This window comes from Oncorhynchus masou, chromosome 12, assembly GCF_036934945.1.
Source record: "Oncorhynchus masou masou isolate Uvic2021 chromosome 12, UVic_Omas_1.1, whole genome shotgun sequence".
Taxonomy (NCBI): Eukaryota; Metazoa; Chordata; class Actinopteri; order Salmoniformes; family Salmonidae; genus Oncorhynchus; species Oncorhynchus masou.
Genome location: NC_088223.1, coordinates 41,160,890 through 41,179,475, shown reverse-complemented (window position 1 = coordinate 41,179,475; position 18,586 = coordinate 41,160,890). Strand labels below are relative to the sequence as shown.

General features: G+C 44.2%; 1 protein-coding gene across 1 annotated transcript in view; it reads left to right on the top strand.

The window, feature by feature from the left end:
- Positions 1–15,114, top strand: part of LOC135550103 (RNA-binding motif, single-stranded-interacting protein 3-like) — a 215,314-nt gene extending 200,200 nt beyond the window's left edge. The window contains exons 12-14 of the mRNA XM_064980589.1: positions 4,763–4,852; positions 6,848–6,972; positions 7,358–15,114. Coding sequence (XP_064836661.1) covers positions 4,763–4,852; positions 6,848–6,972; positions 7,358–7,361 — 219 coding nt within the window. The 3' untranslated portion in view covers positions 7,362–15,114. The remainder of the gene's footprint in view (positions 1–4,762; positions 4,853–6,847; positions 6,973–7,357) is intronic.
- The last annotated feature ends 3,472 nt before the right edge of the window (positions 15,115–18,586 follow it).

Here is an 18,586-nt window from a genome sequence, read left to right as displayed (position 1 = left end):
GTTGAGCTGTTTTATGTCATGCTGCTCTGTCCTATGAAAGCCTCAGTCAGCGCCTGTCTGTCCTCACAGTCAACAACCAAAATGGCCGCCACACTTCAGAATACTTTTGGCTGTTCTCAAAGTCCCTGTGGTGACAATGGCTTTTGTGGCTTTTTTCTTTTCTCCCAAAGGAAGTAACTAAGTGTTCCCATTCTGCCCCAGGAGCGGTGACCGTAGGTTTTCCGAGAACACAGACGTGTTTTTACGGTAAAGAATGAGTATAGGAATGTCGGCACCCGCTAAACGGTGGTGAGGAAAGTTCCTCGTTACGAAACGGTTTTGAAGGTCAACACAGTACTACTCCACTATCAAAATGTGGTGGTAACCTCAACTCACTTTGACAACGTTATTGTCCTGTTCTTGTTTTCAGTTGGCATTCCTAGATATTGTTTCAAATGCTTGATATTGCTACTTTTCATGTATATTATTCTGCCAATGGCCCTCACCCGTTTGTTAGATTCTGCCCTCCGTATTTAAATCCGACAGTGCCTTCAACACAGTGACACAGTTGGGACATGACAAGAGGTGACCTTCCTTCCCCCTAAGCTATCCTTCACATCCAGCTCTGGTCGTCATGGCGACAGTGGCTGACAGACAGGTTGTTGGTCAACTCAGTGGACTCGTCCCCAGTAAGAGGGATTAGCGCACCATGCTGTCCCTTTTTATCCTCCCTGGGAGGAGCAGCGATGTCCCTCCGGGCGACGGGGTTCTAAGGCTCACCCTCCTGCAGGTTAACACTGGATCAGACTGGAGAAGCAGACAGGCTGCTGCTAGAACCCATCCTCCACACAGCTTTTCTTACGAGCACTGACTTTCCTAATAGGACTGAGGATGCGGTTGTTTCACCTAGCTATCTTAAGGTGGATAACAGTGATGAAGCAAGACTAGTCTGAGCCCTCATCCCTCATAGACGTTGTATGAGCATGGGCATCCTGTTGTACAGTGTGACCGTAATAGTAGTTGGGTTTGTATGGTATTTTTTTTTCCCCGCCTGGTCTCAAAGGGCCTTGCATGGTGTGACGGGAGTACAGCGTCAGGGCCCAGCAAGACATTTCCGATAGCATATGTCCTCCTTTATTCTTCAGTTAAACATCCATCTCTGTATGGATGACCACAAGTGTCACTCTCTCTGCATACAAATGCAGAGAGAGTATCTGTCGTATTAGGCCCAGGCGTATACGTGAAGTGAAATAGAATGGTGAATGCCGCAAGCTGGCTGGTTCCATCAGGTTAGTAATGGCCCGCAGGGAAGATGCAAATCTTGTGAATATCTCTAAAGTGGAACTCATCAGTATCCATTCTGATGCTGTGCCACCATTAATTGCCTACAGCGAGTTGCTGCCGGAACCCGGTATGTACTGTAGGGGGACAGATAGAGAGGGAGTTGTCTTGCCTGCACCCCACTGGGGCTCTTGGCTGTGTGGATAGTGCAGTGAGAGGGATCCTTACGGAGTCCACTCACGCCACCCTCGTTAAGAACACAGGCCGAGGCCGCCTCGCGCTCATCAAAACACGCCATCTGCTCGAGGCTTTTTGTGTGTGTGTGTGTGTGCGCGCACACTCGTTATCTCGTGTGTGTACTATCTACTATCTATACTACTATCTATACTACAATTAGAGGACCTTCATTTGGCCTAGACATGACCCCCGCCAGCGGTAAATGCCAAAATGAACTGGCCAAAATGATCTTGCTCGTTTCAGCCAATTATTCCACCAACTTTACACGCGCTGTCAGCTCTCCCTGTCAACTCCTGACATGTCAGGGCGCTGGGGACTGTACAGTCAGGGTCATGTAAATGGGTTAGCGGAAAGGTCAGGGAGGCTGAAGATGTTCCTTTGTTAAGCCCCCTTATCAAGCTACAGAGAGATATACCATTTCAAAAGCCTGTCTCTGCTTGACACATCGGTTTTGATATCGCTAATTAAGTTCCGCTCCCCTCCATTTGCTTTCATGCCAGTCTTCACAGGTGAGTTAGTGGAATAACTAATGGATTACGGGGAGGGACAAAAGGCCCTGAGGAATTGGTATGCAACGAGGCGCCGTTCGCCAGAGCAGAGAAGGTCACACAGTGAATGTGATAGCCCTCTTCTATAGCGGATTCTGGACTGAAAGAGAAGGACAGAGAGAATGAGGGAAAGAGTGAGAGGGAGGCAGAGAGAGAGGGGACAACCAGGAGAGTCTTACAGAGTCAGGAAGTCAGACGTGCCACCTCACCCCATCCACCTCCCTCCCCGTACCATCTTCCCCTCCCTCCCAGTACCATCTCCCTCCCACTACCATCTCCCCCTCACCTTCCACCTCCTTCCCCCTACCATCTCCCCCTCCCTTCCCCATCCCTCCCCGTACCATCTTCCCCTCCCTCCCAGTACCATCTCCCTCCCACTACCATCTCCCCCTCACCTTCCACCTCCTTCCCCCTACCATCTCCCCCTCCCTTCCCCATCCCTCCCCCTTCCTCCCCTTACCATCTTCCTCTCCCTCCGCACCCGTCCTCCCAGGGTGTCGGTGGCCCTGTGCAGCAGGGAGAGGAGAGGGGTAAGTTAATCACCCGTGTCCGTGGCCTTTAACTCCTCTCATTAGCGCTGCGCAGCGGAGCCGTACCCGATCCATTAGCATCGCTGCCGGTAATGACACTGCACCGGCGCCGGGCCAAGAGAGGGGGCCACGGCCACACGTTTCATCACTGGGAGGGAGGCAAAGAAAGGAGGGAGAAAGAGAAAGGAATTGTCCTTCCTTTTCCTGTTAAAAACAGAAATAGGAAGAGGCGAGGCAGCCCTGCTGGGTTTTTATTATGAGGGATTTTCAGGCGTTATTGCTAAAAGCCGCTCTCTCTCTCACACGAACACACATGTACTGTACACTGGGGAGGAGAGCGCTTAGACTGATCTGCATATTGTGTAGACATCCTACACATAAGCATGTCATAAAGCATGTGATAAAAAGCATAGACTGTCAAATCTCACACACACACACACACACACACACACACACAAAGGCCCACTAGCCTCCATTTATTTTGCATGAGAAAGCCATGTGGCCGTCATCCAACCCAGCATGTAGGACGTCTGTAAAATGGCCATCCTGCAGCTCTGTTAAAAGGCCTGGTATGAAATATAGGCCTTGGGGTGCACACACATGCACGTACACACACACACACACACACGTGCACACATACGCAGTTCGCACGCGAACGCACACCAAAACACACGTGTAGCGCGCACTCAGGGTGATCTGAGTGCTCTGTTTTGCTCTCCTCTGGTTTCTGCTCTCTCTCCCACTTAGGAGGGGGCATTTGCCTGCCTGTGAAGTCCAGGATCAGCAGGGTGTCTCTGCTTTCTCCTCTCGGTTCCTCTCTCACTAGCCTCCCATAGTCAGACAGCTCTGGTAAAAACACATATGTATGTCTCACAGCGCCCTCCTAAGGATGGAAAGGGAATTACAATGGCATATATAAATACACTGAGTATACCAAACATGAGGAGCACCTTCCTAATATTGAGTTGCAACCCCCCTTTGCCCCCAGAACAGCCTCAATTCATTGGGGCATGGACAAGGTGTCGAAAGCATTCCACAGGGAGGCTGGCCCATTTTGACTCCAATGCTTCCCACAGTTGTGTCAAGTTGGTTGGATTTTCTTTGGATGGTGGACCATTCTTGATACACTCTGGAAAAGGTTGAGTGTGGTAAAAAAAAACAGCAACGTTGCAGTTCTTGACACAATTGGGTGTGCCTGGCACCTACTTCAAGGCTGTCTCACCACCGGCCGGGATTGGGAGTCCCATAAGGCGACGCACAATTGGCTCAGCGTCGTCTGGGTTAGAGTTTGCGCGGGGTAGGACATCATTGTAAATAAGAATTTGTTCTTAACTGACTTGCCCAGTTAAATAAAATATAAATACAATAAATAAATACCATACCCCATTCAAAGCCACTTAAATCTTTTGTCTTGCCCATTCACCCTCTGAGTGGCACACAATCCATTTCTCAATTGTCTCAAGGCTTCAAAATGATTCTTGAACTCATAACGTGTCATCCATAACGTTCAGTCACTTGGATCGCGACAGTCTGGCATGATTGTTAATAAACCGAACCGGCATCGAGGATTGTTTCTGTTTCCTGTGATCAATTGATTGTTGCTGAAGTTAGGACAAGGACAAGACATGACAGGTTGTTGATGTGTGTGTGTGTTCCAGTACATGACAGGTTGTTGATGTGTGTGTGTGTTCCAGTACATGACAGGTTGTTGATGTGTGTGTGTTCCAGTACATGACAGGTTGTTGATGTGTGTGTGTTCCAGTACATGACAGGTTGTTGATGTGTGTGTGTGTTCCAGTACATGACAGGTTGTTGATGTGTGTGTGTTCCAGTACATGACAGGTTGTTGATGTGTGTGTGTTCCAGTACATGACAGGTTGTTGATGTGTGTGTGTGTTCCAGTACAGATTGTTGATGTGTGTGTGTGTTCCAGTACATGTTGATGTGTGTGTGTGTTCAGGTTGTTGATGTGTGTGTGTTCCAGTACATGACAGGTTGTTGTGTGTGTGTTCCAGTACATGACAGATTGTTGATGTGTGTGTGTTCCAGTACATGACAGATTGTTGATGTGTGTGTGTTCCAGTACATGACAGGTTGTTGATGTGTGTGTGTGTTCCAGTACATGACAGGTTGTTGATGTGTGTGTGTTCCAGTACATGACAGGTTGTTGATGTGTGTGTGTTCCAGTACATGACTGCTGCGGCTGCCGGGGCGCCTATGCAAGGGACCTACATTCCTCAGTACACTCCTGTGCCTCAGACAGCCGTCCCCGTTGAAGTAAGTGAGCCACAGTCTGTTTTAACATCCTCGTGGGGACCAAACAATTGATTCCCATTCGAGATCCTATTTTCCCTAACATTAAACCTAACCCCTAAGCCTAAAATGGTCTTTTTATCCTTGTGGGGACCAGCGAAATGTCCCCACTTGTCCGATTTTTCCCTTTTACTATCCTTGTGAAGACTTCTGGTATCCACAAGGATAATGAACCCCCCCAAAAATAACACAGACACAGAGATACATGGATACACACACACACACACACACACACACACACACAGATATACACATAGATTGCATGTACATACTCACACTGGATGCACACACACATACACTCCTAAGGGCAGGAATGCATACACACTCTCACACACACACACAGATGGACACGCACAAACACACACACTGACACGGCAACATCCGCTCGATTTAAAAACTGCCACGCACACGTTGCCACGGCTACTGTTGAGTGTGCAGAGCGTGCAGTTCAGAGCGGGGGGGGGGGGGGGGCACACGTTGAGAAATGACGAGTGTGGAGGGCTGACGGCTCCGGCCCATTCAAATGGAGTATCAGTCGTGTGTCAGATGGCAGGCGCTGAAGTGAGACACACTGCCGGCGGTGCTGTCCCTCTCCCGGATGGCCCGTGTGCTCATCACACACATTCCTCAGCCCCAGGCCTCTGGTTAGCGAGTGGCTGCCCAGCCGACAACGCTCTGACACCACCATCCATCTCCCCCAGCTCCAGACAGGAGAAGATAATCAGGAGATAGCTGCCCTTCATAAAGTCACGAGAGAGAAAGAGAGAGAGGTAGAGAGAGAGAGAGAGAGGGGGACAGAGAGAGAGAGGGACAGAGAGAGAGAGGGACAGAGAGAGAGTGAGACAGAGAGAGAGAGAGGGGGACAAGGAGAGAGAGAAAGAGAGAGGGACAGAGAGAGAGAGAGGGGGAGACAGAGAGAGAGTTAGCCCAGGGGTTCTCTTGCTGCCTCTCGACCTATTCCATCCTCAATGCCGCCATCATATATCTGTACTGTTGAGATGAGCTGCAGACAAGGAGTATCTCGGAGGGTGATGTATTAATATGGTGTTGAGAGCATCCTTGGAGTCTTGTTAACGTGATGGAGATGAGACCGTGATGGCCGACGATCAGTGAGGTTAAAGTACATACGGAATTGAAGCCCATATCCTTTCACATGTAGTCTTGTGACTTTAAAAGAGTTTTTCTTTTTTTCTCTCTCTCAAGGTTACTGTAGTATTACTCAGGAAATTGTTGACGAAGATCCATAGGTTTAGGTTTATTTAAACAGCTTGGTACATAATTACGCAGAGACATACACTACCGTTCAAAAGTTTAAAGCTATTTTTTTTGTCAAATTGATCAGAAATACAGTGTAGATATTAATGTTGTAAATGACTATTGTAGCTGGAAACGGCAGATTTTTTATGGAATTTCATATAGAGACCCATTATCATATAGAGACCCATTATCAGCAACCATCACTCCTGTGTTCCAATGGCACGTTCTGTTAGCTAATCCAAGTTTATCATTTTCAAAGGCTAATTGATCATTAGAAAACCCTTTTGCAATTATGTTACCACAGCTGAAAACTGTTGTCCTGATTTAAAGAATCAATAAAACTGGCCTTTAGACTAGTTGAGTATCTGGAGCGTCAGCATTTGTGGGTTCTATAACTTGATAAGCTAACACAACGTGCCATTGGAACGCTGCTGATAATGGGCCTCTGTACGCCTATGTAGATATTCCATTAAAAATCAGCCGTTTCCAACTACAATAGTCGTTGACAACGTTAACAATGTCTACACTGCATTTCTGATCAATTTGATGTCATTTGAATTTCTCAGTGACCCCAAACTTTTGAACGGTAGTGTACGTAAAATGTGATGTCATACAAAATATATTACAAAAAAAAAAGGTTACATTGAGTTACGTGGAAGATGTCACTTCCTGTTGTCTCACACCCACTTCTTGTCCCCATAGGGAGTGGTCACGGATGCTTCTCCTCAGTCGGTGGCCCCCTCATCGCAGGATGTGAGTGGGCAGCAGCAGCAGATCCAGGTGGATGGCTCCAGTGACCTTGTTACTGCTTACTCATACCAGTCCAAGTGAGTACTGCTGACATCATGACTAATAGCTGTCATGTATTATGCTGTCATTGTCTGCTATTTTGCCATATTATAGCTGACTAATTGCTGCTTTGTTCTTTTACGTTGAGTTTTTATAGCTGTTGACTCCTTTAAAAGGGATCGTTTTCCCAAATTACAAATGATATATTAGTTTCCTTCCTCGCTAAGCAGTCTATGGACAGGGTACAAGCCGTGCTTTGGTTTTGGTTTTGTTTACCTGGACACTGGTTCAAATGCTGTCATACCGTGTCCATAGACTGTTTATTCTACAGGGTAATTCAATATGTAATTTTGAATTAATAATTCAATTTGGGTGAATTGTCCCTTTATTCTCTCTCATTGTGGTTCTTCTCTTCCTCATTAGATAGCGACCGGTGCGGAGAATATTCCTGTGACAGCGTTGCCTTGCAACAGAGGGGTTGGCTGCACTGAGAATGCGGAGAGAAGAGGGATTGCTTCCAGATTGCCCAGGCACCAAAAAATAGACACTTTTTTTCCATTTCATACCTGGAAGAGAGGAGGGGTGGGGGGTGGGGGTGGAGTCGCTGGGCACAGTGCAAAGTGGTGAAAATGTTTAGTCTGAGAACATGCCTGGAGGACTGGGCTTGAGCTTGAGTTGTTTCTTCAAGAAATTTCTCAACTGAAAAAAAAAGTACAAAAAAAAACAAAAACAAATTGAAATGTTGAACGCGCAGGTAGGTGATGAGGTTTATTTTGTAATTAGAAAAAGGGGAGTCAAAGTTTGAGATACACAGAGATTGTCTTCCTCAGATATTAAGCTACGATTTCTTTTCACTCTTTTTTTTTGGATTTCTCGTGTAAAATTTTAGTTTTCTAGATATATTCAAAACAACTGTTTTTCTTTCTTGAATCTTCATGGCCTTAATTTTAAGGGTGTCAGAGGACTTTTTACAGAGAGTTAAGTCTGGCGTCTCGTTGAAAATAAAAAGCGAACTAAATCAGTCTCTTAGACCACTGTGATGGTACAAGATACTGCCGGAGTTGAGCTAGAGACATAAAAAAAAGAAGATCTATCACATAAACTGTACAGATTTAATAGAGAAGAGTTTTTTTCTTTTCTTCATTAGAAGAAAACTTTGATAAATAATTATGTCAGAGGTAACTGAGTGTTAGAGAAAAAACTAAATGTCTGCCGAGGAAAAGAGGGGGAGGAGATAAAGCTTTGAAGAGATTATTCAGAATTAGGAGGGGGAAAAAGACACTGCGTTGTAGAAAAGGCAGTCTGTTGCAAATGCTGAACTTGTTTTTTATGATCATAATTATATAATTTTATGGCAAGATTGCCGTTGATGACATTAGCGCTTTTTATCTGCAACCTTTGACCTTTTTTTATGAGCTTTCAGATGTTTTTAGCCCGCTTTGCTTGTCACACTGCAACAACAAAAAATAATTAAGAAGAAAAAAAGTCTAAAACAAACACACAAAAAACGGTGGAAAAAATGCTTGCAGTGATTATACTTCGTAGATAGCCTACAGCAGGAGCTTACGGTTTAAACCAATCAGAGCAAAAGCAATAGAAGAAATTGTTGACAATTTCTGTAGTCTTTCCTAGTTGTGGATCAAATGCAGCCCAAGGATGGCCATTTTTATACCAAAGATGAAGAGACACTCTGATCCAGAGTTTTTTAGTTTTTCAGTTTGATTTTGTTGTTGATGTTTGTTATTGTTGATGTTGTTGCTGTTGTCATGGTTGTTTTTAATTTGACCCTGATGGCCGGACCAGTCTTTACTTTTCATTCCATTTCCGATTTTTCTTTTTTTGTTGTTGGTTTAAGCTACCTTCCATGGTTGTCGAAACTATCACGCTGACGTCAAACAGTATTTGGGCGTGTGATGCAACTAGTGGCAGTCCGACCTAATGTCCCTCTCCACCACTTCAATTGTCTTTCCGTCTCTCAACTGTCGTGCTCCACAACGCTTTCGCCAGCCATGCGGGCATTCCACTCGTCAACAATAGACAAAACACTATAGGAAGAATTGTGGAATGTTGCAGCCTGCTCCTACTTGGTCATTGATGCGTCGCCTCTGGCTTTCTTTGGCTCACTGATTTCTGCCTCTGCGCTGTCTCTTTATCTCATTGAATCAATGATAACGGAATGAAACTGATTTTAAAAAATGTATTCCCTCCCAGGGAGTCTCATCAATGTTGCCCTACACCCCCCCTCCTGTTATACAAACAACAAACACCAAAACTGTATGTGTTGACGTAAAACATATCCTGCTCCCCTAGGCGCTATGTCCTTAGTAGTGCTGAGTAATTAACTGAAATGTAGATTAATTTTTCTTTTTTTAAACAACTAATTGGTGAAATGATTTGAATTCCATTTTGTTAGTTTTTTCCCCCCTGTGAGCTCAATGCACACATTTATTCTGGAGATAAATCAGATCGAGCCTGAACTGTGTTTTATTTATTTTTATTTTACCTTTATTTAACCAGGCAGTTCAGAACAAATTCTTATTTTCAATGATGGCCTAGGAACAGTGGGTTAACTGCCTGTTCAGGGGCAGAACGACAGATTTGTACCTTGTCAGCTCGGGGGTTTGAACTTGCAACCTTCTGATTACTAGTCCAACACTCTAACCACTAGGCTACCCTGTGATGAAATAGGGATTGGAATTTCCAACAGACCAATATTCTACATAGTTAAGCACATAAAATGTGGTAGTTAACTACAATGACCATAATCCATTGCACATCTACGACTCCAGTCTGTTTCTTTTACGCCTGCTAGGGAAGAGAGATGAATGTGCAATCGTGAGGTGATGTAGAGAGCAGCTGTTGCTTCGTGAGGTATCTCTACCTGAAAATACATGATCTAAGTGATTGATAGTTGATATTCAGCACTCGTAAAAAATTCTACCATATTTAGTTTGAGGAACTACAAAATAGTGTTTTTGTCAAACAGCATAGGCAGCAGCTCTATAGAGACGAGATGATGACTTGAAATGAAACAATAAAGTCATCAAATAAAACAAATGTAATATACACAACTGAAATATTTTATTATACTAAAGTAATGTGAATAAATTATGGTTTGATTCATTAGGATCCCCATTAGCCGACGCAAATGGCGACAGCTAGTCTAAGTGAGGTCCCGACACATAATGAAAAATACATTACAGACAAAAAAAATACTTTACAATTTACATGTCAGTACATACACACAAGTAGGTCACATGGGTTAATTAAGCAATAAGACACGAGGAGGTGTGGTATATGGCCAATATACCATGACTAAGGGCTGTTCTTAATCACGATGCAACGCGGAGTGCCTGGATACAGCCCTTAGCTGTGGTACAGTGCGTTCGGGGAAAAATTCAGACCCCTTGACTTGTAGCAAATTTTGTTACGTTTTGCCTTATTCTAAAATGGATAAAATAAAATAAAATATCATCAATCTACACACAATACCCCATAATGACAAAGTGAAAACAGGTTTTTAGACATTTATGCAAATGTATTAAAAATAAAAAAACAGCGATAGCTTATTTACATAAGTATTCAGACCTTTTGCTATGAGACTCGAAATTAGGCTCAGGTGCATTCTTCTTCCATTGATCATCCTTTTCTACAACTTGGAGTCCACCTGTGGTAAATTCAATTGATTTGACATGATTTGGAAAGGCACACATATATAAGGTCCCACAGCTGACAGTGCATGTCAGAGCAAAAACCAAGCCATGAGGTTGAAGGAATTGTCCGTTGAGTCCCGAGACAGGATTGTGTCGAGGCACAGATCTGGGCAAAGGTACCAAAACATTTCTACAGCATTGAAGGTCCCCAAGAACACATTTGCCTCCGTCATTCTGTCATGGAAAAAGTTTGGAACCACCAAGACTCTTCTAGAGCTGTTTGCCTGGCCAAACTGAGTAATTGGGGGAGAAGGGCCTTGGTCAGGAAGGTGACCATGAACCCAATGGTCACCCTGACAGAGTTCTAGAGTTCCTCTGCTGAGATGGTAGAACCTTCCAGAAGGACAACCATCTCTGCAGCACTCCACCAATCAGGCCATTATGGTAGAGTGACCAGAAGAAGGCTACTCCTCAGTAAAAGCACATGACAGCACACTTGGAGTTTGCCAAAAGGCACCTAAAGGAATCTCAGACCATGAGAAACAAGATTCTCTGGTCTGATTAAACCAAGATTGAACTCTTTGTCCTGAATGCCAAGCGTCACGTCTGGAGGAAACCAGGTACCATCCCTATGGTGAAGCATGGTGGTGGCAGCATCATGCTGTGGGTATGTTTTACAGCAGCAGGGACTGGGAGACTAGTCAGGATAGAGGGAAAGATGAACGGAGCAAAGTACAGAGAGATCTTTGATGAAAACCTGCTCCAGAGCGCTCTGAAACTCTGACAGGGGCGAAGGTTCACCTTCCAACAGGACAACAACCCTAAGCACACAGCCATGACAACCCAGGAATGGCTTCGGGACAAGTCTCTGAATGTCCTTGAGTGGCCCAGTCAGAGCCCGGACTTGAACTCAATCGAACGTCTGTTGAGAGACCCTTAAAATATATGTGCAGAGATGCTCCCCATCCAACCTGACAGAGCTTGAGAGGATCTGCAGAAAAGGATGGAAGAAACTCCCCAAATACAGGTGTGCAAAGCTTGTAGCGTCATTCCCAAGAAGACTCGAGGCTGTAATCGCTGCCAACGGTGCTTCAACAAAGTACTGAGTAAAGGGTCCGAATACTTATGTAAATGTGATATTTCAGTTTGTTGTATTTTTATTAATTTGCTAACATTTCTAAAAACCAGTTTTTGCTTTGTCATTACGGGGTAATGTGTGAAGATTGATGAGGGGGGGACGGTTTAATCCATTTTAGAATAAGGCTGTAACGTAACAAAATGTGGAAAAGGTCAAGGGGTCTGAATACTTCGTGAATGCACTGTACATTGGCCATTTTCCAAAACAAACCCGAGGTGCCTTATTGCCATTATAAACTGGTAACCAACATAATTAGAGCAGTAAAAACAAAGGTTTTGTCATGTGATTTACGGTCTGATATACCACAGCTGTCAGCCAATCAGCATTCAGGGGTTGAACCACCCAGTTTATAATAAGTGATAAGCAGTAATGGGCAGTCATTATCATCATTGGACTTTTAATAATTGTATTATTCTGTGTTACAGCATTCAACCCACATAATTCAGAGTGATTTTAATCTAAAACAAAAATATAGAGAGAAATTGTACACTGTGATTTTAGTCCTTTTTATAATCGACCCTAAACCAAACCAATCTCAAAAAGCACTAATCGCTCAGCACTATTAAGACAGGAACTAAATTCACGACTAGCGTTGACACGTTAGCATCTGGTGTGCTTCTTTGTTTAACATATGAATGTTGAACATACCGAACCAACATATGGAAGCATACCGTAGTGTTATCGGCTTTAGCAAACGTTATCTCTCTTCAAGATCCATCCGATAATGAACCCTATTAGAGTCCATTTTTATGGGCTGGATAAACACTACTGTACTCTGACCTAATGGGTTCTTTTCTAGCCAGAATAGTAGACTACAACATGTTGACGGTAACCTTTCAACCAAGCCTAAAAAGCCTCTGTTGTCAGCCAATTAGCCTCTTTAGCCTGTAAACGTCTCTGCCTCACCTCTTTCAGCCTCCCATCAATACCATATCCATTGCCATTAGAGATTTTTTTTCGATGACTTCATCTCCGAAGATTGTCCCATAATAAATGGGCTTGTGTCTGGGATGGCAGGCAGGCTATTTCCATTAAAGTGCCCTGTTCTGGAGCACTGTGTGTCTCTGTCCCCATTACGGTACCCTGTTGGAGTGGCTGAGTGTCTGGCTGTGTCTGAAATGGCATCCTATTCCATATATAGTGCACTACATTTGACCAGGTCACAAAGGGCTCTGGTCAAAAGTAGTGCACTATATAAGGAATAGGGTGCCATTCCTGATGCAAGCCTCTGTGTCCCTGTATGCCTGCCCGCTGTGGTGTTAGAGTCCTGAAAAGCCTCCTGTTTTTCAGTGCTCTTTGTGTACCGCTGGCACCACTAATGTGACTAGGCTTCACTCTCTCCTCTCCTCTCTCTCCCTGTGAGGTTTTCCCTCTTTATTGGACAGCGCAGGACCTGAAACCCCAAACCAATTTTAGTCACATTCTCAATGAGTCTTGACGGGGCCCAATTTGTCTCCCCTTAGGGCATTGGGATCCACTCCAGTGTCTCTGAAAGCCCCTTTCAAGAAAAGAAAGTTTTTTTTTTTGTTGTTGTGTGTTCTTTTTCGTTCACAATTGCGCATATTGAGATCCAGCAGTTCGTGTGACTCAAAGGCAGGCTGTGCATTGCATTCTGGGAAAGATGGCAGTGACGTCATAGGTCGGCTATGACATCACACATAGCAATGTCTGTAACAATGTCATTGTTTATCGAGTGCCTTTTAACGAAGCTTCCAAATGATTCCAATATCTGCAGGATAGAAAAAAAGCACATGGAAAAGCTATCTTATATAAGGGAACCGTTGATTTTTTTAACGGGTTGTGCTAATGAAAATACTAGAAATGTACAACCTACTCTAAGGTGCTGCAGTGGAAGCTGTCTTGGGCACGTTGCCTGCTTTGTGTCCATTGGACTGTGATGTACTGGCCATTCTTGATCATTTGATCAACATGAGTTTACTACAATTGCTCTTCCCTATTGGGTTGTGCTTTTAAAAACCAAGTGAAAACAGGCACAGAGTGAACTACATCGTCCACATAGTGAGCTGGCATCACGGCCGCCATATTGTTCTTGTCAGAAACACAGGCAATAAAACCAGAGAAAATATAACCACTCAACCTTTTGTTGTCCCATAAAACGTTCACCCCTCATGTCTTCCATCCAATGACCGGTCAGTGATCAAATGTTACTGTGCCAATCTACCAACACTGGAGCTACTCAGCTGCTCACTGTCCCACACATTTCTCCCTTTCCTCTTTACACTCATCCTGTCACTTCCCCTCATCCTCTGCTTTCCGATTACAGAGAACTTTTGATTACAAGATAATCGCTAAGTGTAGGCTATATACGCGCCAAAATCACCCACTTTTTTTAATTGCGACAGACCAACAAATCCGAAACGGCTCGACCTGTTCACACCACTGACAACAACCATTCATATTTCTTGCACATCGCTCTGGGTAATAACATTATTTTCGCTGTGTTATTTTTTTTTCCCCTCTCCTGCCACGCGTGAGCAGGCTAGCTGCTACAGTATTGAGGTGTCCAGAACTTAAGCTAGACCTTCGGGTCGAGGTCGCTGTTTGCTCCTCAACCTCTATGGTGTTCAAACTCTAACCGCAGCCAGGTTCTCTGCATCATAAACCCCTCTTACAGCTGCTACTTTAAGAGACAGAATAAAAGAGGAAACCTTTGATTAACTGTAGGAATCTGACCGCAATCACCTTTGATTACAAAGCTCAGTGCTCTACAAATATTGTTACCTTCTACGATTCAATAGTAAATGACTGAAAAGGAAATAGGTTTACAAATAGAGCTCACAAAGAATCGCACAACCGAACCGCGTGGGCTCCGAATTGCTGCTTGAGATTCAAGAAAGACAAAACGTTGAAGTGACTAGAGGTTTGCCTCGATTGGGTAAGAGAAATATCCTTGTGAATCTTTCATCGCCCGTCAATGAGGTCATTGCATAATTGAAATGGCATTATCATGGCTGACTCGACTTCTGTCTTATTCTACACTAGTTGTAGCACAATGGCAAACTTGGCCTGGTAAAATGCCACTACGTTTTGGCGGGCTACAGTTAAGGAATCTATTTTGGTGGAGGATAGCTCCGATAGCTAGCTAGCCTATGTCTCAGCACAAGCCACAGCCAGATAGGGTCATTAGCTCCTGTTGCCAGGCAGAAGTTGTCAAAGCGCAGAGTGTTGAGCAGCTCCACCTCATGCAGCACTGTGAGAGAGACTCAGTTTAGTCCGTCTGTCCATTCATTGCAGGTCTGTAACCAGCTGGACCTCACACTCGCACTGAGGGGAGAAAGTTACTGATTGGAAGCATGCTCTACCACAACCGCAGACAGACAGACACACACACACACACACACACACACACACACACACACAGAGTGTGCTAGTCTTCTCATCATCTGTTCATCAGAGTAAGGTTATCACTGAGAGACGAAACCTCTGTTCTCCATTGCTTACTATCATAGAGTCTCACTTAATCTAGGTAGGCTCTAAGGGGTCAATCCTAACTTCCACTTAAGTAAAATGTTCACTTAGTCTCCCGTTGACATCAACGCATCACTAACTAAAACACTGACTCTTAGTGGAAGTCGGTATTCGCCCCGATGTCTTCGGTAACAGAACAGTAGTGTTCCGTTTCAGTCTGCTGAATCCATCCAAGTTGGGCTACAGAGGTGCTTCAGTTCACTGCCTGTTTTTAACGCCGTCCACTTCTCCAATCCGTCCCACGTCTGTCTCACTGCCTCCGTCCAGATATCAAGCCAGTCGGTCATATCTATCTACCTTATTTCTAGTACTAGGAACATATTCACCACAATGGCGTTCCAAGTGGTTCAATGTCATACCCCATTGTCATGGGCTTCTTGTGAATTCCCCCCATTGTGACTCGACAGTGGTTTAGAAAAGACGGGTCTGTGTCCGAAATGGCACCCTATTCTTATATAGGGGATATTGTGTCCTATTTCGGCACCCTATTCCCCATACAGTGCACTACTGCACTGTGTTAAGACAAACAGTGTCTCAGAGTTAGGCCTCACCTCGACATAACGTCTCCCACAGTGAAGTGTGACAGGAGCGCTCTGGGCTCGATATAACTCAACGCTCTTTCAGCTCTTACCACCACGTAATTCAGTGGGGAAATTGCTCAAACGCCCACGCTTTTTTAATTGATGCTCCGGTTCACCTTTGACTGGAGCCATCGATTGGCCACACATCCCCAGGAGCTCAGCCAACAGAACACACACCTTTCCCGGAATGAAATGGCTCCCAGAGACATCAAACACTATTGAGTAACAATCATTAGAAATGGCCAACCAAATTTGCTAGAGAAACCTACAGAACTTGCATTAGGCGTCAGGAGTATTATTAAAGATAAAATAAAAAATGAATATTTATTAGGACAGTAGAGCGGTTCTTTGATGTTTTTGTTTAGTTCTGTTTTTTTGTTTTTTGTTTTCTATTTGGGGGGGGGGGTAAAGCGCAAAGGAGGACGTGGTCATGCCTCACTCACGCCACTCGGTGTGTGTGATCCTTGAGAAATATCTGTACATCTGTGGATGTTAAGATTAAACTTCAATTTTAATGAGTTGTTTTTTTTTCTCTGATGAAGCTTTCAATAAAAAAATGTGTAAAAAAAATCATTTGCCTTATTATTTTACACTGTCTCAATCCCTGTAACTGCCAAACCTGCTTTTTTACGTACTCTTTTTAGTGCTTTTGGTAGACACCATCTTGGCAACTACTAACTTTATCAAAACACCACCCCTCCCATACTCATACACCAGACTCCTGGCCTCTATACAGTATTCCGTACAGTGCGTTCGGAAAGTATTCAGACCCCTTGACTCTTTCCACATTTTGTTACGTTACAGCCTTATCAATCCACACACAATACCCCATAATGACACAGTGAAAACAGGTTTTTAGAGGTTTTTTTGCAAATGTATTACAAATAAAAAACTGAAATACCATATTTACACAAGTATTGAGACCCCTTAAGAGACTCAAAATTGAGCTCAGGTGCATCCAATCATCCTTGAGATGTTTCTACAACTTGATTGGAGTCTAAAAAATTCAATTGATTGGACATGATTTGAAAAGGCACACACCTGTCTATATAAGGTCCCACATTCGATAGTGCAAGTCAAAGCAAAAACTATGCCGTGAGGTATAAGAAATTGTCCATAGAGCTCCCAGACAGGATTGTGTCAAGGCAAAATTCTGCAACATTGAAGGTCCTGAAGAACACAGTGGACTCCATCATTCCTAAATGGAAGAAGTTTGGAACCACCAAGATTCTTCCTAGAGCTGGCCGCCCTTTCTAGGAGGGCCTTGGTCAGGGAGGTGACCAAGAACCCGATGGTCACTCTGACAGAGCTACAGAGTTCCTCTGTGGAGATAGAACATTCCATAAGGAAAACCATTTCTGCAGCACTCCATCAATCAGGCCTTTATGGTAGACGGAAGCCACTCCTCAGTAAAAAGTTTGCCAAAAGGCACCTAATGGACTCTCAGACCATGAGAGACAAAATTCTCTGGGACTGGGAGACTAGTCAGGATAGAGGGAAAGATGAACGGAGCAAAGTACAGAGAGATCCTTGATGAAAACCTGCTCCAGAGTGCTCTGAACCTCTGACAGGGGTGAAGGTTCACCTTCCAACAGGACAACGACCCTAAGCACACAGCCATGACAACCCAGGAATGGCTTCGGGACAAGTCTCTGAATGTCCTTGAGTGGCCCAGTCAGAGCCCGGACTTGAACTCAATCGAACGTCTGTTGAGAGACCCTTAAAATATATGTGCAGAGATGCTCCCCATCCAACCTGACAGAGCTTGAAAGGATCTGCAGAAACGGATGGAAGAAACTCCCCAAATACAGGTGTGCAAAGCTTGTAGCGTCATTCCCAAGAAGACTCGAGGCTGTAATCGCTGCCAACGGTGCTTCAACAAAGTACTGAGTAAAGGGTCCGAATACTTATGTAAATGTGATATTTCATTATTTTTTTTATACATTTGCGAACATTACTGAAAACCAGTTTTCACTTTGCCATTATGGGGTATTGTGTGTAGAAAACAATGTAATCAATTTTAGAATAAGACTGTAACGTATCTAAATGTGGACAAAGTCAAGGGGTCTGAATACTTTCCGAATGCACTGTATGTAATTGGGTGCAATGCGGTGGGGTCCAATTGAAATATGAAATACTTACCTCTAAATTACTTCCATCTAATCTGCCACCTGCCATTGAAGTGACCTCCAGCCAGTACATCCTCCCATTATAGGTTTCAGAAATGGAGTTAACAACCATTAATGGGATTCCCCATAAAAAAGAGCAGCTGCCTGATTGGGCGTAAAGTGGTCATAATCAAAGGCAGAGAAGCCGGCTTCAGGGAAAGGAATCAATGTGGGTCAATCAGGCTCTTCACTCTCATTTAGGCCAATCGATGGCTCTCCTTGTCAACTCCTAGGGACATTCACTGCCAATGATAGAAGAGCGTTGTAGCCTGGTTTCCTTTTTTTTATTGAGTTTTGAGCCAAGACATCTAGTAGCTCAAGGCCCCTCAAGACAAAGGATGTCTTCATAGAGAATAATTGGCTGGTGTGTGTGTGTGTGTGTGTGTGTTAGAGAACAGTGAAAGAGAATGGGAGTGTGCCGCCCTCCTTTGGACCTGCATTCACATAGGTTCTGATCTGCTTTGTTTATGTGTACACTCAATGTGTAAGGCGTCAGGCTAACTGTTGACTGTCCATTTTAACCTCTGTATTAGTCTGCATTTCTTAGATAATGGCTATGTTTACACAGGCAGCCCAATCCTGATCTTGGCAAAAAGAACAGATCTGATTTGGTGGTAAAACCA